This window comes from Podarcis raffonei, chromosome 8 (assembly GCF_027172205.1).
Source record: "Podarcis raffonei isolate rPodRaf1 chromosome 8, rPodRaf1.pri, whole genome shotgun sequence".
NCBI lineage: Eukaryota > Metazoa > Chordata > Lepidosauria > Squamata > Lacertidae > Podarcis > Podarcis raffonei.
Genome location: NC_070609.1, coordinates 23,358,341 through 23,379,770, shown reverse-complemented (window position 1 = coordinate 23,379,770; position 21,430 = coordinate 23,358,341). Strand labels below are relative to the sequence as shown.

The 21,430-nt window shown below is 44.8% G+C and overlaps 1 protein-coding gene across 10 annotated transcripts in view; it reads left to right on the top strand.

The window, feature by feature from the left end:
* The window catches only part of PTPRU (protein tyrosine phosphatase receptor type U), a 372,040-nt gene that overhangs the window by 251,247 nt on the left and 99,363 nt on the right, over positions 1 to 21,430 (top strand). For all 10 annotated transcript variants that reach the window (XM_053398507.1, XM_053398508.1, XM_053398511.1 and 7 more), the window contains exons 11-13: positions 12,033 to 12,135; positions 14,108 to 14,381; positions 18,345 to 18,381. In XM_053398507.1, coding sequence (XP_053254482.1) covers positions 12,033 to 12,135; positions 14,108 to 14,381; positions 18,345 to 18,381 — 414 coding nt within the window. The remainder of the gene's footprint in view (positions 1 to 12,032; positions 12,136 to 14,107; positions 14,382 to 18,344; positions 18,382 to 21,430) is intronic.

Sequence of the window (21,430 nt, the reverse complement as noted above, 5' to 3'; positions counted from 1 at the left end):
GAAAGTAAGATGATTTTGAACCAGGAGATATCAGCACAAGAAATAGAAGATGCCATTCAAGGTATGGAGTTGGGCAAATCCCCAGGACCGGATGGACTGACTTCCAAATACTACAAGGTTCTGAAGGAAGGGTTGACACAACCTTTGAAGGAAGTCTGTAACGAGATTATGGAGGGGAAAAGGGCACCCGACACGTGGAGAGAGGCTTACATTACGCTTATACCAAAGACAGAGACTGAAAAGACCCAACTTAAAAACTACCGACCCATCTCGTTATTGAATGTGGATTATAAAATCTTTGCTGACATTTTAGCAAAGAGACTGAAAAGAGTTTTGATGGAGGAGATTCATGGGGACCAAGCAGGCTTTCTCCCGAAAAGGCATTTGTCGGATAATGTAAGGAATATAATTGACATTTTGGAAAAGTTGGAAGTGAATATAAACACTAAGGCTGTTTTGATATTTGTGGACGCCGAGAAAGCCTTTGACAACATTTCTTGGAGTTTTATGTTGAAGAACCTCCGGGGGATGGGGGTAGGCCAAGGGTTTGAGAATGGTATAGGTGCAATATATTCTGAACAGAAAGCAAAATTAATTGTAAATAATGTAGTTACAGAAGAGTTCAAGATTGAAAAAGGGACACGACAGGGGTGCCCTATCTCCCCATTACTTTTTATATCGGTCCTGGAGGTTTTGCTTAATATGATTAGGAGGGACCAGTTGGTTAAAGGGATTCAGGTCGGAGCTAAACAATACAAACTGAGAGCATTTGCAGATGACCTAGTACTTACATTGCAAGAGCCAGAAGCTAGTACGAAAAGAGTTTTGGAAATAATCCAAGAGTTTGGCCAACTGGCAGGATTCAAATTGAATAGGTTAAAGACAAAGGTATTGGAGAAAAACTTAACAGGTTGAAAAAGAAAGGTTTCAGAATGAGACAGGGTTGACTGTGGTTAAAAAAGTGAAATATTTGGGTATAAATATGACAGCTAAGAATGTGAACTTATTTAAAGATAATTATGAAAAAACCTGGACAGAAGTGAAAAAAGATTTAGAGATTTGGTCAAATTTGAAGCTTTCCTTGTTAGGCCGAATTGCAGTTATAAAAATGAATGTATTGCCAAGAATGTTGTTTTTGTTTCAAGCGTTACAAATAATGGATAAAATGGACTGTTTCAAGAAGTGGCAGAAAGACATATCTAAATTTGTCTGGCAGGGCAAAAAGCCCAGAATTAAATTTAAGATTTTAACGGATTCAAAGGAAAGAGGGGGGTTTGCCCTGCCAGACTTTAAACTGTACTATGAAGCGGCAGCTTTCTGCTGGCTAAAAGATTGGCTGCTTCTTGAAAACACAGACATTTTGGATTTGGAAGGTTTTAACAATATTTTTGGGTGGCATGCATATTTGTGGTATGACAAGGTTAAAGCACATAAAAGTTTTAAAAACCATATTGTCAGAAAAGCACTATTAAATGTCTGGGTCAGATATAAAGATTTGCTGGAAAATAAAACCCCAAGGTGGTTGTCGCCAATGGAAGCTAAGGCAGTTAAAAAGTTAAATATGGAGCCGAAGTGGCCAAGATATTGGGAAATTTTGGAAAAGGAAGGGGATAAACTGAGACTGCAGAGTTTTGAGAAATTAAAAGACAAGGTGAGAGATTGGTTGCACTATCATCAAATAAATGAAGTGTTTAAATTGGACAGTAAAATTGGCTTCCAGGTGGAAAAATCAAAATTGGAGACTGAATTGTTAGAACTAAGTACTAAGTTCTAATTTGTCAAAAATGTATAATCTTCTGCTGAAATGGAATACACAAGATGAAACGGTTAAATCAGCTATGATTAAATGGGCTCAGGACATTGGTCATAATATTTTGTTTGCTGATTGGGAAAAGTTGTGGACCACCGGGATGAAGTTTACGGCATGTAATGCCTTAAGAGAGAATATTATGAAAATGATCTATAGGTGGTACATAACCCCAGTCAAGCTTGCAAAGATTTACCATTTGCCTGACAACAAATGTTGGAAATGTAAGGAAAAGGAAGGTACATTCTTTCACCTCTGGTGGACGTGCCCGAAGATTAAGGCATTCTGGGAAATGATCTATAATGAACTGAAAAAGGTATTTAAATATACTTTCCCCAAGAAACCAGAGGCCTTTCTCTTGGGTATTGTCGGCCAGGGGGTGTCAAAGATAGATACAACTTTCTTTATGTACGCCACAACAGCAGCTAGAATACTCATTGCGAAGTACTGGAAGACGCAAGATTTACCCACACTGGAAGAATGGCAGATGAAGGTGATAGACTACATGGGCTTGGCAGAAATGACGAGCAGAATCCGAAACCAGGGAAGAGAAGCAGCGCAAGAAGAATGGAAAAAGTTCAAGGACTATTTAAAGAAATATTATAAAATTAATGAAAGTTAGAATGATGTTGGATTGGAAAGCAAATGGTTACTATTAGCAATGGTTAAGACAAGGAGAATAAGGAAAATTAGTTCAAATTTTAATTAAAATAAGGGAAGATTTGCTGAGTAATTGATAAGAACTTGGAATACAGAAAAGGGAGGCATGAGGAAGTCGGGGAAGTAAGGTATAAGAAACTAAGATACGAAATGGTACATGTTTTTTGTTCTGTTTTTGTTTTTTTTGTTTTTTTTTTTGTTTGGTTATGTATTTGTTATATGTTTGTGCTGTTATAAAAATCTGTAATAAAAATTATTTAAAAAAAAAAAAGAGAACCACTGATTTAGATGCAGCCATGAGTGTGGCTGGGTGGTGGCCCCCTCAGCCTTTTCTCCTTGGTGCTGTGGCACCTGGCCAGCTGAGAGCCAACAGCAGTGTGGTGGAAGAATGGCATTGTGGTGTATATTTGCTCCTCCACCTCAGGCAAAAATTGCTTTTATGAATTTCTCTCTTTCTCACTAAATCAGTCGTGCAGAAACAAGCCCCTAGTCATTAATGATGTGATCAGAAGATCCTGTTCACACCAGTCTCCATGGCAAGCAGGTGGAGGTTTGAGCAGCAACGTGGCATGGAAAACTTTCTGAGTAAAACGCTTCCAGCGCTTTATTTTTCTGCGGAAAATTCTCCCATTTCTTCAGTTCATTAGGCACCACAATTGCAAGCAAATTGCAAATACAGTTTGAGGCCAGCTTAGCAGTTTCTAAGTTCTGAGCTTTATTTATTAACTGCAAGCGATGCTAAATTAAACATGCTAAATTAGCACATTCTCCAGGGCATCAGAAAATTTCCCAGTGCTAACTGAAAATTTCTCAATGCAAATTAGGTTACTTTCCATAGGGTTATTTTCTGGAAAATTTTCTGATCCAACATTTTCTGGGAAACGCCCATCGATGGTTCCAAGCAGGCTTTCAAACAAAATCAGTCGATACCAAACTGGGAGTACAAAATTATGCTATGTGGATTTTCTTTGGTTTTCGTCATTTGATTTTGTCCCAAGGAGATGCAGACATTGGTAGAACGTGGACACCTTGGTGGTGTTGCTGACTCAGCTTCTGGCATCAGTGATGGACTGACGCCACAACTGTGCAACCAAAGAGCATTTTCATCACGCCAAAGAAATGGCGTGTGAAGTTGCTGTACATATTTTGTTTCTTGGAAATGCACACACACAGAGAGAGTATGGCTCAGTCTTCAAAGCCTCTTTGCTTATTGGCCCATCCATGAAATCTTCAGAGAAGTACAGCTAGTTAGTGGCCGAGGGGCATTGGTCTTATGCCTGGCAGCCTATTGAGAACTGTGCTGAAAGCCAGGATTTTCTCACCATAGCCTGTATCACACATATATTGCTTGGTATGCAAGAAGCAAGAGGCCGTAGACTTGGTATGCAAAAGCATCCTGCAATTCGAGTCCTAGAAATCCTCCTTTTGCAGAGGATTGGGGTCCCTTGTGGTCTCACCCAGCTTCACCATTCTGTGATTACTGGCTCTCCAACAGCCACTGAATGCTAACATTTTGTGCTCCAATACTGACTGCTGCTGAATTTAAACCAGCGAAATGCCTCCAAGTAGTTCTCTCAGAAAGCTTTCCAGACCCAAAGCTGGCTTCTTGTTACAGTGCGGCTTAAAACATTCACAAGTAATGGAAGCAAACCCAGTTTCCCCTTCCTACTTTGTATGATGGTCACACTTACTCTGACCAGGGACCTGCAGTCAAATAAATGCACCCCTGCATTGCAGTGCAGGGGTGGAGGTGGTGAACTTTTGAACCTTTGGATTATTGTAGTCATGTTTACTGTTTTGTCCCAGTTGCTGCAGCGGGAGCTTCTGGGCTGGGACCCCAGAGTTCCTGCTAGGAACCTTTGACTCCATGTGTAAGTCCCCTGAACTGTAGTTTGGAACATCTCTATGGGAAGAAAAATATTCTTAGGCTGTAGACTGTCTCTACTCAAACCTATTGACCGTTGAATCCTTCTAGGCTGGGGAGGGTCTGTTTGGGCTGAGACTTTGCCTAGATAAGAGTGGCTTTCCTAGGTGTGGTGTGTTTCAGTATGCTCTTTGGAATGGATTCCTGGCTTTGTTCATTGGCATTGACTCTTGTCTCTCAGCTTTGGTTCTTTGCTAAACTTTCCCTCTGGCACAACATGGGATTTCTGGTTCCTGGAGCTCCACTATGATAACTGCCTACAACTCAGTCCTGACACAGCTGCATCCCTCACAACTGCTAGGCCCTATAGTGGAGGTCCTCCTGAACAGCTAAGAAGGAAGGGTCCACAGGCCCTTGTGACTCAGCCAGGCCAGGCTCTGGTTGGTGGGTCATGACCTTTAATGGATGCAGTTCACGATGAGGACTGCATTGCCCCAGCAACAAATCATTGTGATTTTGAGAAGTGCTGCTTCATTCTGTGGGTGATTGAGGCTCTCCTGGGAAGCGGATAGTGCTCAGTTATGAGCTGAGAGCATACAGGACCTTGGACAGCTCCATGTGCACCTGCTAAGACAACTGCAAGAGATGTTGCCTCTGCTGGAAGCCATAGCCACTGAAACCTCATGTAGACTGAAAAAGGTCTGAAGTGTAATTGGATCTGCCTCCCTGGAGAAGCTGATCTTCTGTGAGGCTGGGGAGACACATGTACAGCTTGTGACCCTTCATCCTAGAGGATGGTGGAAGGGTTGTGTCTTTCAGCCAGAAGGACCCTGAATATAGTACTAGTGGTACTCCCCCCTGAGGAAGTAGCCTCTACCTTATCTTCATCCAAGTCTTCTGTATATGGCAAGGTCATCAGGTCATGGGTAATGCAGTAGGACAAATAGAGTGCATCTGCTGCACAAGTGCTTTCTGATGGGAAGACGTTGGGTTTCTCTGGAGCAATGAATAGCAACTGAGCAATTGTTGCACAAATGCACCAATTGTCTAGAAAGACTCTTGCTCTTTCCAGATGATGTTTCCTTTGTACCTCACAGCTATGACATGTGTGAAGCCAGGATAGTCTGGTATAGGATGAGTTGCAAGAGAGAGATGTCACAGCTCCAGCCGTTCTTTGGCAATCGGGATGAGTGGCAACTCAGTGCAGCTGAACCATCAGGGTAACCACACATCCCACTGCTCTGATTCCTTTAAATATGCTTTCCCTTGAAATGGATTCTTCATGCTCCAGAGGCCCCCTCCTCCTTTCCCAGCTACCCTGCAGTCAGAATTCAAATGGGGGGGGGGGGAAACAGTATGCATTACATTTTACAACCCTGCTGGATAATTTACTTGCATGGCGGTCCAAAAGCTGCCTTGTTTACATTACGGGGGCTTTTGCTCTGGAACACATTTCCTAACTCAGTGGAGCGGCTTTGATGGGATCTATTAGTGGGGGTGGTCTGGGAAAGGAGAAATTGAATGCTGCCGGCCCTGTGTCTTCTTAGAAACAGTCTCAGAGAAATGATATTATCTGCATGAGTGGGAAATGTTGTCTGAGGTGGAATAGATAAGGTGGCATCACTGAGCGAGGAGAGTTTGTGTTTTTCATTAAACAGCACAGGACCTTGAGTGTGCTTTTTCTGCACTGAAGTTGACGATTTAGGGAGATAGATCTTGTGTAGGTCAGATGGATGCTGATGCCACAGACACAAAGACTTGATTTTATTTGCTTTTAACGTGATAAGCATGTGTGTGTGGCTGGAGTCCAAGAGAGCATCTTTGGCAAAGCAGATGTTGCTTCTTCAATGCATGTAGTCAAAGATGGCTGCCTTGCCCTGTGCTTTTGTTGTTACCTGCACAGGTGAGGCCACGCCCACCTCTAGTCACATGCAGAGGAAGCCTGTCCCAGCCCAGAAGGAAAAAGGAAGTTTACCTGCTGGCTGGACAAACATTCCTCCCCATGTATAAACATGTTCACTCTAGGAATGTTGTACTTGACTGCTCTTGTGTTTCACATCCCACAAAAAGTCCCAAGTGCTCACAGAGCAGTCACTCCATCCTCATCATTCCGGCTGCACTTTGCCGAACCCTTTCCAGCTCTGCAGTATCCTCTCTGAAGTCAGGCGACCAGAACTGTACTCAGGATTCCAAATGTGGTTGTACCATAGATTTGTACAACAGCATCAGAACATTGGCAGTTGTATTTCCAGTTCCTTTCCTAATGATCTCTAGTCTAACATGGACTTAGCCTTTTTCACAGCTGTCGTACATGGGGTCAATATTTCCACTGAGCTGTTCTCTGATATAACAGAGAATTCTAGAGTTGGAAGGGACCCTAAGGGTCCTCTCATACAACCTTCTGCAATGCAGGAATTCTGCCCAAAGCCATCGCTGCACTCACACCACCAACCTTCTAGTTAGCAGCCAGACACACTGACCCATTCCTAAGGTCTTATTCTTGGTCAGTTGCCATCAGTTCATTGGACATTCCCATCAAAGCTATGTCTCCTTTCCCTCACATCCTTCCCAAAGTTTGGAGAGTCATTTCTTCTTGTTGTTTCTTACCTACTCAAAAGCTGCAGTGAAAATGACCTTTCTCAGGAATGGATCTGTGGAGTGCTGGGTGCCCTGCTCACTGTAGGACTGGATGCGCTCACCTCTGACAAGCTGACAAGTGGATTTGTGGCTTCCTGCCCTTTCCTATCAGCTGCTACACAACATCTTTTTTAAGTAGAAATGCCAGAGATTAAATTTGGGGCTTTCTGCATGCAAAAGATGCTCTCTAGTCACTGAGCCGTGGAAGAGCAATTGTTTTTGCTGGCACAAACTTGTCAGAGGAAAGTCACCTGTCCCACAAATAAATAGATGTTCCATCTCTGGGACATAGGATTAACATTGCCTGAAGATGAAGAGATTAGCTTTCGGTTTTGATCATCTTTTTTTTTTTTTTTTAAGGAAGCAGCAATACCATAGTTCTTAAAATCTTGGATCTCTTTGCGCTGATAGAACCAGTGAAGTTGTTGAAATCACTGAAATTCTACAGCGATGCATTTTGCGTTACAATCCTATTCCATGGTATCCAACACGGTTTACTCCCTAGTTTAGGATTGCAGCCTGAAAGTGTTGAGAAGTGATCCAGTCAATGCACAGAGTGACTACAGCACAACATAAAGCAATGATCACCGACTTGGGTGGTTTTAAAAGAGGATTAGGCAAATTCATGGAGGATAAGGTAATCAATGGCTGCTAGCTATGATGGCCATGTTCTCTCCCCCACTGTCAGAGGCAGTTGCTGGGAATTTCAAGAGCTGTTGAGCTCAGGTCCTGGATTTCCTATTGAGGCATCTGGTTGGCCACTGTGAGAACAGACTGCTGGGCTAAATGGACTTCTGGCCTGATCGATCAGGCCTCTACTTACGTTTGCATTTCTTGTATCAGAAGAGCACCAAGTCTCTGTGTATTAGGGATCCGAGTTACACATGAGTGTGCACAACGAAGAGCAACCGTTTAAAAGGCCATGGATACAACACACAAATGCTATTCATCACAGGCACCCATGCTCTTCCCCATATTGCGCAAAGGAGACTCATTTCCAGACCCCATCACACCCCTACCAACATGGGGAGGTAGGGGCGGGAATGGGACCCTCAGCAGTAACAGCAGCTGGTCTGCTTCACACCACAGAGAATGGGGTTGCCTGTGGCAGCGATTTCCAAGCCCGTCCTTCTGCAAACATGGGAGTGAGAGGGGGGAGGAGGAGAGAAACATATTTGTGCTCCCCGCTGCTTCCCTACATGGGTGGCGCTAATGGAAGAATTGGAGGAGGGAGGGACTGAGCAAAGGAGCTTTGAAGGAGGTGGCAGGCGAGGAATGCAAACAGCGGACTGACTGGAAGGGACCAACGCAGGAAGTGAACAAACAGGGAGCACTTGTGTGTTTGCAACATCACCCCCGCCCTCAACCTCCTGCACCAGTGGAACTGGGAGTTTCTCCTAATGGTTCCAGAGGGTGACATGAGGCTTGTTTTCCTTTCCTCCCGAGGAGGGGGTGCATATGATATGTATGCAAGGAAAAGAAGCCTCTGCCTCTGCTTCCACTTCTCCATGCTTCCCTGTGGCATCCTGACCTCTCAGAGACAGTTGAGCAGGGATGCAGGGAGAGGAGTACCTGTCCAGAGGTGGCTGCATTCTGTGTTGCCATGACTCACCTGTCCTCAGGCGATCAACCAACAGCCCGTCCTCCTTCGTTGCCTCCAAAACTCCATTCAAATGTGCCACCGCTGCCTACTGTTGATTAAGATGGATGACAAGGTCACACAATCCCGAGAGAGAAGCTGGAGCAGCAAGGCTGCTTGCAACACCTGTGGTTCCCAACTGAGCCATGGCTATGTGCGGGGCAACCGCTGCACAGGAGAAGGCAGGGTGCCGTTATCATTTGGTCAAAACCCCAGACATTTTGTCCAATTTTTAAAATCTTCTGGGACAGAAAAGAGGAGATGTCCAGGAAAAAGACAATGTGAGGACACGTCCAGGAAAAAGACAATGTATGGCAACCCTAGGGCCCTATTTTGATGCTTTTTTGATGCTGAGTACTGCATCAGAGCATTAAGGAAGCATGGAAATCAGTGAACGGACAAATTCTAATCCATGCATTTGTCCAGGAGGTATAGAGCAAGTTCATTTGTATTGGAAATAGCAAAGATTGCACCCCAAAGCATGTCATTCCAATTAGAAGATGCAGTGGGATCCCAGAACTTGAAATAGTGACAGATTTCAGAGTCCTTTTTTGCCAAATGAGTAGACTATTACTGATCCCATCAATTGCCCTTTCTTTTTCTCTCTGTTTCAAGTTTTGGCAGTGAAACTAGTCATATCAATGCCCACAGTCTGCCATATGAGCTCCTAGTTGTGCCAAGGCTGAAGAGCTGGGAGGGAAGTTTGGGTCTGTAGTCAAACAGCCAGGCATTCTGGGAGACAGAGAGGAGGCCAGGCTGGCTCTCAGGAGGAGGCAAAGCTGGCATTCTTTAGAAGATTGTCTACTGCAGAGATAACAGAACCCCCTGCTGCCGCCACCCCATAATATATGCCATGGGGAAGATTACAGAGAGGAAACAAAATACTCTGCCTTGCAGAGGCACAAACAAGGGATTAATTGGGCTTCATTAACAAGCCATACAGTACTTAGGGCTGTTTGCTAATGTCTGTGGTGTAGCTATTAACAGTGCTGAATTGGCTGAGATGTTTTTTAATAGGGACACAGGAATTAGGAGGCAGCAGGAGGTGGACCTGAGTGACTGCTGATTAATCAGGACCTGCAGGCTGTAAGCAAAGGGAGAGTGAGGGGCAGGGGGTTTCTGCAAGGGAATTGTGGAAAGGTTTTGCTGCATTGGCTGAAGGGACGGCATTGGACAAAGCAAGGTCTGCGGAGGTACATTTTCACTTTCCGGCAAACTAATGATTCTATTAGCTCCTTTACCGGTGACACTCCAGAGTTTCAGGCAGGGAACACTCCCAGCTGTACCTGGCGATTGAATCTGGGTCCTTCTACATGCAAAGCAGCTGCTCAACCCTTCACCATTCTTTCATATTTCGGCAAAGAACTTCATCTTCCTGCTTCTCCTTCCAGTTTTTTCCTTTCAGCCAGCATGTTGTCCCTTCCCTTGTTTTTCACTTATCCGGCTCTGTCAGAAGCAGAGCCAATTAATATGTCCTTCGCCTTCCTTTCTTCCCTTTCTCTTGTCAGAGCAAAAAGAATTGTGGGATAACCATGGCTTTCAGAATAATCAGTGTGCAACGTGGATGGAAATGAGGTGCAGCGTTTTATGTTGGCATAAGCCGGGGACATTATTCAAAAGGAGAGAACTAGTCAAGGAAAAGAGAGCCGAGGGTTCTCAGTTCCATACAGCTGGGGCTACCAGACATCTAGGTCTGATCTGAAGTCCCCAGCCTTGCCTGGTTCCCTCCAGGTGGCAAGTGAATCTTCAGGTGGGCAAGAGTGCCTTTAATAATAAGAAGAATTGTTAAGGAAATTGTGCATACAGCTTGCAGGCTTCAGGCTGGCAGGAGCTGAGTGAAAATGATAACAGACACTTGAGGGAGGGCTGTCTTCCTCCCCTCCCCTCCCCTCCCCTTTCCCAATTAACTCCCATCTCCAGGGCCCACACTGTGATGGTTCCAGGGACAACATTGTGACATCACCAGAAGCCTCCCCTCCTTGACACCACCAGAAGCTGCTCATAGATCTCAGATTTGGGCCCTGACATCTCAGGGTCTGGGATGCTCCTGACTTGGCAGCCCTACACACAGCACACATTTTCCCCCTCCCAAAGAGCAACCCCCAGTCCCCCAAACATTCATGACTTTGCCTCCCTCTGAAATGTTGTCACATCTGGAATCCAAGAGCTGATTCAGATGCACATCAAAGAATGCTAACTGGCTCAGTTTACCACGTGGGAAGGAGGCAGTTGCTGGCGCTCATAATTCATCCCCCCAAAAAGTGCCATGGGAGTTTTGGTGAAGGCCAGTTATTTAAAATCAACCAATTGGATTTGTCTTTCTGATTCATTGCGCTCATGACCTGGAGAGGCCGCCTAACTGCTCTGTCAAGAAACTGTTCTAGGCAGCGGGAAACAGCTACACCTAGGCTTCTTGAAAAATATGATCTTGGCAAATTCCCGTTCAGCCTAATCTGTGCTGCACCTTCCAGTTTAGTGTGCAGATTGGGATCAAGTTATCTGCGGGCTTTCACACTTCTCAAACGTTAAGAGACAGTTCTCAGCTCAAGAACCCGGGAGCAGAAAAAAACCTTGCCTTGCAATGATGGTGGTGGGGATAAAGATGTGCCCCCACACCCCCATTCTACTGGTATTTCCTGTTCATGGCAGTACCATCTGGAGAGGGCTTAACTGATGTACCCAGGGACTGGGGGTGGGAGGACCAGATGGAATGGCATCCGATGGAGGCAGTTTTGAGAAGGGAAGAGCCAAATGACATGTGGTCTTTGCCATGGTTGATGGGGGCGGGGGAGACCTCACTGTCTTATATCATTCTCTGATATATCTGGATGGCTTGAAGGAGCGTCTCCATCCCCATCATTCAGCCCAGACACTGAGGCTCAGCTCCAAGGGCCTTCTCCCTGCAAGAAGTGAGGTTACAGGGGCAGAGGAGAAGGCAGAGGACCTTCTCAGTAGTGGCACCCACCCTGTGGAACACCCTCCCATCAGATGTCAAGGAAATAAACAACTATCTGATTTCTAGAAGACATCTGAAGGCAGCTCTGATTAGGGAAGTTTTTAATGCTTGATCTTTTATTGTGTTTTTAATATTCTGTTGGGAGCCACCCAAAGTTGCTGGGGAAACCCAACCAGATGGACGGGGTATAAATAATAAATGATGATGATGATGATGATGTCTGGTGATGAAGACAATTCTTGGAAAGAAGGAACCAAATGGCTGTTGCTGCCAACCAGAGCATCTACAGGAGGACTTGCACTGTCTTAAATCAGTTTAAACCAATGTAAATGCAGAACCTCTCTGGGTTCAATACATGGCTTGCTATTTCCGATGAAACATCACTATGCTTGGAAGTCACAACAGCTCCAGGATTGTCCTTCTTGAGCTTATATCCTTTCTGATCACTGTCTTTTGTTTTCCTTTTTAGCTCCTAGCTTCGATTATGGGGACATGCCCTCCCCTCTGGGAGAGTCGGAGAGCACCATCACCATTCTGCTGAGGCCGGCGCAGGGCAGAGGTGCCCCTATCAGGTACAGGAAAGCCCATCTACTCAAGGGACTCATGCATACCACCTTTCAGTTTTGAGACAACAAAACTTCATTTATGAAATGGAAGGGGGATTGTCCTTTTCCTGCTGGTGCTTTCTCTCTCCCCTCCTCCTTGCTTTTAAAATAAATATTAATTGCAGTTCCAGAGGTGGGTTGGATTTGGGTCATGACTGTGGTACTAGCAAAGGGCTTAATCCTTCCCATCCCCCCATGTCATTTACCCAGTTTGGAGTGCTCTCGTTTCTTCTTCCAAGGTAACTCAACTTCTGCTTTCCTTGAAGTTCTATTGTATGTAACAGAAAATGGAGCTTCTTAGCCTCTAGGGAGGAATCTCCTCACACTTATTGGCTTATAGGAGCCAATCATAGTGAAAGGAGGTGAGTCAGTAACTGAGGATTGGCTCGTAGAGTCACTCTGATGAAGGCAGCTGGGAGGAACTCCAAGGAGGAGCTGTTCTGTATGCTCCATTTAGGAATACTGAAGCCATACGGTTCTTCACTTTCCAGGGACCATGCTGCAGAAATAGTAACAAGTCTTTGACCCCCTGCAACCCCAGACTACTACACATCCGATTGAAAGCCATCCACAACCAGAGCAAAAATGGAAATGTGAGGGATATGGCTGGCAGCGTTCCTTTTTGCCATCTTTGTAATTAGACTTTAATGCTGAGAATTGGCGAGCGAGATTTGATTCACCCACTGAACACACACGCCTCCCCACCCTAAGCACCTGTCTTTTCCAAAGATGGCAAAGGTTTGCCTGTTGATTTAATGCATCCCTTTTGAAAAGCGCTGGTTTTAACACGGTCTGTGCCACAGTACGAAACCTGCCTGTGAATGCTTTGGGGCATTTAAACAGTCCCTTCTGACACACTGTTATTTGCCTTTCTGCTCTTGGCTGAAGGGTAGAGAAAGTTACAAATAGTGCCTCCGACTTGGCATCTTTAATTATATATAACCTACAGCCAGCCAGGCCTGATGTGTGTGTGTGTGTGTGTGTGAGATCAGCTGCGCTTGGCCTGCAGGTCACAGCCCTGGAGTCTGGAGAAAGGGAGAGGGAGAGGGAGAGGGAGGGAGGGAGGGAGAGAGAGAGAGTCTCTGTGGATTTCCTGCGGCTCTTGCTTGAATGTCTTGAGCAAGTGTCTTTGCATCCCATGTGCACCTGCTGGATGGAATCCTCTTCCCTTGACTTTGCCAGCAAGGAAACGCAAGTGCATCATCCTCAAAGCTCTGTGCCTTAAGTCTGGCAGCCGCCTCTTCTAAGACTCCTTAGCCAAGCCATGCATCATCTCCCTTTGCTAGCTATTCCTGTTTCTTACAAAATCGGGCAGCATAGAAATGTTGTTAAATAAATGATCATCATGCGGGGAAAGGGGATGGCGGCACCTCTGCTTCCAGGAGTTACTTGAAACCCACTAGATCTTCTGCCAGTAAGGCTGAACATTTGTAATCCAGTGTCTGCAGGATGATGGTATAACTAGTAGACTCCAGCATAGACGGGCATTGGCAAGCCACAAACTCCCACGACTGTACATTTGACTGTACATGGCTCCCCCCAAAGAATCCTGGGAATTGTAGCTTACCTCTCACAGAGCTATGATTCCCAACACCCTCAACAAGACTACAGTTCCTGGAATTCTTTGGTTGGATTATTCTCCAAGGGTTTGAAAAGGCAGCTGTAAGTGCAGGTGCCAACCCCCTTAATCTCAAAGCATTCTGATTTATTTCAGCCTGGATGCCTCAGCTGGTTAGAGCCTTTGTGCTGATAATACCAAGGTTCCAAGTTTGATCCCCGTATGGGACAGCTACATATTCCTGCATTGCAGGGGGTTGGACTAGATGATCCTCAGGGTCCCTTCCAACTCTACAGTTCTATGATTCTGTGAAACCATCTGATTTCACCCCTTTCTGTTCTCTTTCTCTCTCCAACCCGCTTCCTCGGACTGTGTCCCCAGCACATACCAAGTCGTTGTGGAAGAAGACAGGCCTAGGAAGGTCAAGCGGGAGGTGGGGGGCCAGGAATGCTTTCCGGTGCCCCTAACCTTTGACGACGCCATGTCCCGTGGCTCAGTTCACTACTTTGGAGCCGAGCTGCCCCCCAGCAGCCTCACAGAAGCCAAGCCCTTCACGGTAGGGGACAACCAAACCTACAGCGGCTACTGGAATCCACCGCTGGAGCCCAAGAAGGCCTATCTCATCTACTTCCAGGCCATGAGCCATCTCAAAGGGGTGAGTAGCAATGTGTTGGATTAAAATGTGATCAGCTGATAGCCTTCCATAACCTCTGGAAATTTTGGAGCTCTGGGACTACCACCAAGAAGGCACTGTTGCTTCCAGATCAGCTGGAACTTAAAGTGGGGAGCTCACACTGACTGATCTTAACCTGATTGTCTGGGGCCAGCTCAGCCCCCTGGGATTTTTTTTAGAAATCAATGATGCTGAGGATTGGACCTTGCATTTCACAAGGGCAAAACTAGTGCATCATCACTGCAATGGTGGCTGGTGGTATAGTGTCCCATTCGCCTAATAGACTAGCCTGCACTGCACCACTGAGCTACACCCCCTTTCCTGTGTTTGTGTGTCATTAATGTCCAATCTCAGCTGCTTCTGCTTCTTCCTGCCTGGACCTGAGAGACATCCTTGCCTTTTCTAGCAAGGAAGTGAGCAGCGGTGCCATCAGGGCAGGAGTTGGGGGCAGCAGAATCAGCAGGAGACCTTCTGGTGCTTAGCTGTGGTTCTTCCCCCTTTGCCATCTTTGGAATGGTGGTGGTGTTGGGGTAGAGAGTATGTAAGACCGTTAAGTCCAAAGTCTAAAAATCATCAGACTGCACCATTGGAAATGAGAATACATGGATTTTCTTCAGGCTGTCTACAGAAGGAGAAGGGTGGGGATCTTGCTCAGGCATCTCAGCAAGAGACAATTCATTTGACACCCTTTCTTGCAGCGACTCCTTGCATCTGCTAACATTAGGAGATGTCCTCCAAGGACTCCAGGCCTGTCCCCTGCAGCTGCCCCAGTGGGCTGTTCTGTCCTAATCTGCAAGACGATCAAGCTTGGCCTGGCTTCAACAGCCCAGCTTTCATTGCAGAGACAAATCTGATCTGACTAACCCGAGGTTCTGTTCCACGTCTGGGCAAATCTCTTTCAAGGTGACTGCTGGAACAACGGGGGGCATCCTCCAGAGGATCCTTGATGCCTTGACTTGACACATTTCTGCAGCTTCCATCTGAGCCACTGGGGGTGCAGAAGTGGGCAGGCAATGTATTGCCGCACCTATAGAAGTCGAAGGCTGTAGAGCCACATGAAGGAGTGTGCGCTGCCAGAGAGAGCTGGCAAAGAAGCGGGAAGGGTTGCCATTAAATGTAAATCCATCAATTCAAATACAGGAAGCTGCCTTTGACCAGGTCAGATTTTTTGTCCATGGAGCCCAGGGTTGTCTGCTTTGATGAACAGCAGCTCTCAAGGGCCTCAGCCTCAGACTGTTTCCCACTACATGCTTGCTCACTGATCATTTCAATTAGAGATGCCGTGGATTGAACCCAGGACATTCTGGGTTCATGTTCTGTGTTATTTTCTGGAAGCAAGGAAATTCAAATGTTACAGGACCATGGACAGCTCCAAAAGAGCTACTTGCTACAACCAATGTTGGGAGAAGATTGAGGACTTTAATGCCTCCTCCAGGCTACACCCACTAAAAGCATTTGGTGTGGTTTTTTGTTGTTGTTTGTTAAGTTTTGGGAAGGGAGAGATCACTGGGGGCATACATGATAGAGGTTTCTAAAATTATGCACTATGTAGAGAAAGTGGACGAGGAAAAAAGTTTCCCTCCCCTCCCTCCACCTTATCCATAATACAAGAACTCAGGGTTGCCCAATTAAATTGGTGAGAGCAGTTTTCAGAACAGACCAGAGAAAGTGCTTCTATGAACAATGCATAATTATCAGTGCTACAGATGTAATGGTGTTAGTTTAAAAACAGGGTTAGACAAATTCATGGAGAACGAAGAAGCATACACACCATAAATTTAAAACACCTCTCCCCTAAAATTAATTAATTAATTAATTCTGGGAATTGTAGTTTGTTAATGGTGCTGGGAATTATAGCTCTGTGAGGGGTAACTGCAGCTCCCAGGATTCTTTCAAGGTATGTCTCTGTGTTTTAAATGTATGCAACCTAAGTCCATTGGAGGCTGTTAGCTAGGTAAACGAAACCTCCAGGTTCAGAAGCAGTTCCTCTAATTGCAAACTTGGGTAGTGAGTGCCAATAAGAATGGAGCCAAATGGGGCCACTCAGAATCATAAGAACATAGGAATCTGCCTTATACCAAGTCAGACCATTGATCTATCTAGCTCAGTATTGTCTACACTGACTGGCAGCAGCTCTCCAGGATTTCAGGTAGGAGTTTTTTCTGAACTCTACCTGGAGATGCTGGGAATTGAACCTGAGTCCCTTCTGCTTGCAAGGCAGATGCTTCAGCACTGAGCTATAACCCTTACTCAGAAACTAGATGGACATGTTGGCATGTCCCAAAATGTCTTGATATATTTTTAAAAAATGCTCTCTGAACAAAGAAACAAAGATGGGGGGGCAGTGAGACAATATGGATTGAATGTGCTCAGTAGCCACTAAACCTTGGAATGGCCTCCATGAACTCCTTAGTTCTAGAGAAGGGCATGGTTAGCTGCCTGGACTTCTGAACAGGAACACTGTGGCTTGGAGGCAACATTTTGTTGCAGGTCTCCTTTGTGCTATTGAGCACTAATTGCTGGTAATAGCATTGTTGCATCCATGCCTTGCTTGTGGCCATCCCAAAGACATCTGACTTAGTCACTGTGGGAAGCAGGATACTGGTATATGTGGAGCGCCGGTCGAATTCTTAGAACTGTAATGACCCCAGGTTGGTAATGATTGACAGAAGCTGTTAATTTCACAGTCCAGCTGCAGGAAGAATAGAATAGCTGCCTGTGTGAGCAGGCAGGGGAGGATGTCTTGGAAAGCTTTATGCCCCAGCTGAGGTTCTTTCCAGCCTCCTCCTTATTGCTGCGGTCTGGTTCTCATGCACCCAGCATCCAAATATCCCAAATGGCACAACAAGGAATCCTAACATAATGAGTAGATATAGATTATGCACATTAAGGAAAATGATGCCCATTTGTTTCATTTTCATTCTTCCATCTGCAGTGATTGTGTTATTAGCATGGCATTTTGGCAGGCGGGCAGGCAATGCAGGGGGGTGCTTGAGGAATCCCACTGGGCAGGCGAGATAGAGAGGGAGGAGACAGGCAGTGCAGGAAAGAAAAGAAAAGTGAGGAACAAAATGGTTTCTCAGCTGGGCAAGTGAGATGGCTCTCTATCAACCTGAGAGGTTACTGTATTATTTGTGTATAACATGCCCCTGTGTATAAGACGCCCCCTGTTTTTGAGGACTCCAAATTAAGATTTTTTTTTGGGGGGGGGTAGCCCAGAGTAGCAACAGCCAATCGACACCAGCCCTGGCCACAGCAACGAAGAATACGCCAAATAGCCACTGACTGTCTCCGGCTCACAACCCCCAATTTTTAACATAATTTTAAAGGAAAAAAAGATAGTCTTATACTGTACACGGAATCGTATGGTGTATTCATTTCTATCCATAGGCCTTAAATCTAAAGGAATTCAATGCCATGGAGCAAATTCCTGTGCAAACTTTGCTAGTCACTGCAATTGGCATCATTACGATTTAAGAACCAGCTTTTAAATCGGGGATGGGGAACCTGTTGCCCTACAGATATTGTAGGGCTTCAGCTCCCATAAGCCATAACCAACATCAGGGGGGCCATTGGGGGTACGCGTGGGCAGGGACCCAAGGGCCCCCCAAATTTTCACTGAGGGGGCTGGGGGGCATGGCGACCTTGCACACGCCATGTTGTGTGGTGTGTGTGAGTATGTTGGTTGTAAAATGGGGTTTTTCATGTTCATATTGCTATTTATTTAAAAGAATGCATATATTGCATTCTGGTGGAATAACTGTGATGGGATGCAAGCAGGCAGAACAATATTCATTGTAAAAATACAGAGTAAGTTTGCATAAAGCTTCGACAGAGTGTTGTTTTCCGTTCCCACTTTTGAAGCAGAGTTGTTAAAAGAAAAGGAAAGAAAAACCAGGCTTCACGGACCAGTAAAACCTGATTCTCTTTTTTCTTCCCTGTTAGGAAATGAGGCTGAATTGCATCCGAATAGCCCGGAAAGGTAATCATTCTTCTTAGTGTGTTTTGCCTATATTATCCCCGTCTATTGTCAAATGGCCTTTCTGATTTGCGCCCTCTTGCTGAGTGACATGCACTAGTTTTACTTCCATAGGTTAGCGGTTTGCAACGAAGTGGCTGCCGGGGAGCCAGACAAGAGTTGCAGAGCTAGCCCATGATATTTTGCTGCCTGAAATGTCCATGCCATCCTCCCTTAAGGCAGATGGAGTTATGTTGTCATCTGAGCCAGGAAATACCCAGGGGTGTTGTTAGGGGATAGCTCAGGTAGGGATGGGCAAATCTGTAAACTTCGGTTTCTCTCAGTTTCTCATTTTTACAGTCTTAAGTTCAGTTCTTCACATTTCCACATCCAGGGCCGGATTTAGGTTTGATGGGGCCCTAAGCTACTGAAGGTAATGGGGCCCTTTATATGTCCAGCTCTTTGTCAACAACAAATTGTCACTGTTTTTTGTGTTGAATATATGCTATATGGTAATTTATGGACCTAATAGGTATCATAGGAGCCTACACAACACAAAACACTGTTGCTGTATGTAGGTTTTATTTTATTTGTATTTTTATCCTATATTTTGGAAATGTACATCCAGTTTTTTTCCCTTTAAATTTTTTGGGGGCCCCCAAAAGAGTGGGGCCCTAAGCTATGGTTTGTAAATCTGGCACTGTCCACATCAGTTTTCCATATTACCAAATGCACAATTCCTACATTGTGTAGAAAGGACCAACCTGTGGGCTTCTCCTCTCAAGATACGGGTTGTAGCAGAAATAATTTCCCCTTAAGCAGAATTTGGGATTTAATTTTCCAAAATGCCATTATGCTTTGCATCTGTAATTTTATTAAGCATGCACACATAGTTTGTAGGCTGCAGTCCTTAATACACATACTTGGGAGTAAGTCTCATTGAACTCAGTAGTACTTACTTCTGAGTAGACATTGGTTGCCATATGTCCTCTTTTTCCAGGACACATCCTCTTTTTCATGAGAGTCATCATAGCGATCCATAGTTAAAAGCAGAAGTCAGCAGATGTGCCCTCTTTTTTGCTCTTCAAACTATGGCAGCCCATAGGATTGTGGCGTAAATCAAAGTTTCACAGCACCATGGCATTTGTAGTCTTCAACTGCTGCATACACAGTCAATGTAGGTCATGCACACCTGCAGCATAAAACATAAACAGTGAGAATCCATTTGAATTCTCTGCCAAGGTTCATGGCAAAACATTCAGATAACAGATTTCACTGCAAAGTTCCTCTGCAGGAATTCTATAGAATCACTCTGTGGATTTTTTCACACATCCCTAATCTAAGCCTAAATCACGTTTTCTCTAAAACAAATAGAAATGTAGATGCTCAGCAAATCGAGTCATTTGTGTAGATGTTTTTCTTCCCCATAGCAACATGTTCAGGGTCTAAATAGGAAATGAATTTTCTCCCTGGCATCTGGATAATCCATTGTCCTCAGCTGCTGCACAACTGAAACATTTGCTTTGGGTTAAAAACAACAAGACTGAGTAAAGAATAACGGATCTTGTAGGAGAGCAAATTTGTTGTGCCCTGGATTGGGGGCCCTTTCAACCTTGCTGACATATTTTCAAAGCTGAGAACATGAACAATTGATTTGGTCTGCCATGTGTTCTGGACATGTTTGGTATTTTATAATGGTGGCTGGCAATATTATCCAGGAAAAAATTGTGTAGCTGGCGGTCACCACGAGCGACTCTTCTGAAATTGATCAAGGAGATATTTCTGGGTTGTTCTCTCTCTATCTCTCTCTGGATCCTGGAATTTCAGCAAATAGCCAAATGCTCAGCCTTTCACTGAGATTGAACTTCAGGGCCTCCCATGTGTTTAATAAAATTCCTTGCACTTGGCTAATATATTTTGCTCCCTTTTGGATTCAGGGACAGAGAGGGGATGGGAGGGCTAAGCCCTTAATAAAGCAAGTTAAAAGTTGTAGTACAGTAAGAAATGAAAAACGGACATAGCTATATGTGCACAAATGTAACAGCCATGTATTGGTGAAAAGAAGTTACAATAAAATAGGCAGCGTATTATCACAATTGCAAAATGTGCATTTCTGCAAGGCTTACAAAGATCCACATAGCACAAGAATCATATTAAAGAACGCTCTAAGCAACTGACAAGTATCATTACACTTGCAAAGAGTACGTTTCAGCAAGGCTTACAAAAAGCAAATTATTATTAACGTATTGAAGGGTGCTCTAAGCAGCTCACAATAGGCTTCCGGATAAGGTCATGGATTGCCAAATCTTCTTCGGATGATAACACCTCAAAAGGATTTCAAGGCCCTGATTGCAGTTTTCCAAATGGATAACACCACTGCAAAGGTCCAAAATCATAGGCAGGAATAAATCCACAATAAAGCAAGTTTAAAATTGTGTCTCAGTGAGAAGTGAAAAATGGCCACAACTATGCGTGTGCAACTGTCTGGTGCAGAATATTGAAGGACAGCAGGGATTAAGAACCATATTATGATTCTGTAGGACCGGGATCCCCAAACTGTGGTCCATCGACCTCCAGGGGTAGGCAAGATTTATTCAAGTGGGTTTGCAGCACTGCCCACATTAGGTACCCATATTGATCTTTTTCGATTGCATATTATTGCTGATTTTATTTCTTGTGTTTTACTGCATTGCAAGTTGAGTTCTATGGACTGTGAGTTGTAATGCAATGCAATGCAGTATGAGGAATAAAAGAAGCAATAAAAAGACAATTAAAAATCATACAGCATCTAGCACAGCAAGGTGTGATGGCTACAACAGGCAGATGCTGTATGATTTTTAATTGTCTTTTTATTGCTTCTTTTATTCCTCAATTTCTGAAGTGGTCTTGTGGGTGGGAGTTTGGGAACCATTGGTTTAGGAAAAGGGTGGAGACTCTGTTTTGGATCAAGGGCCACATTCCCATCTGTGAGCCAGTTCCCAACAGCAAAAGGCTCCCCCCTTATAAATTATAATGCTGAGATGAAGATAGCTGCTGTTGCTGGTGGTGATGATGGTGGAGGAACAGGAGTAGA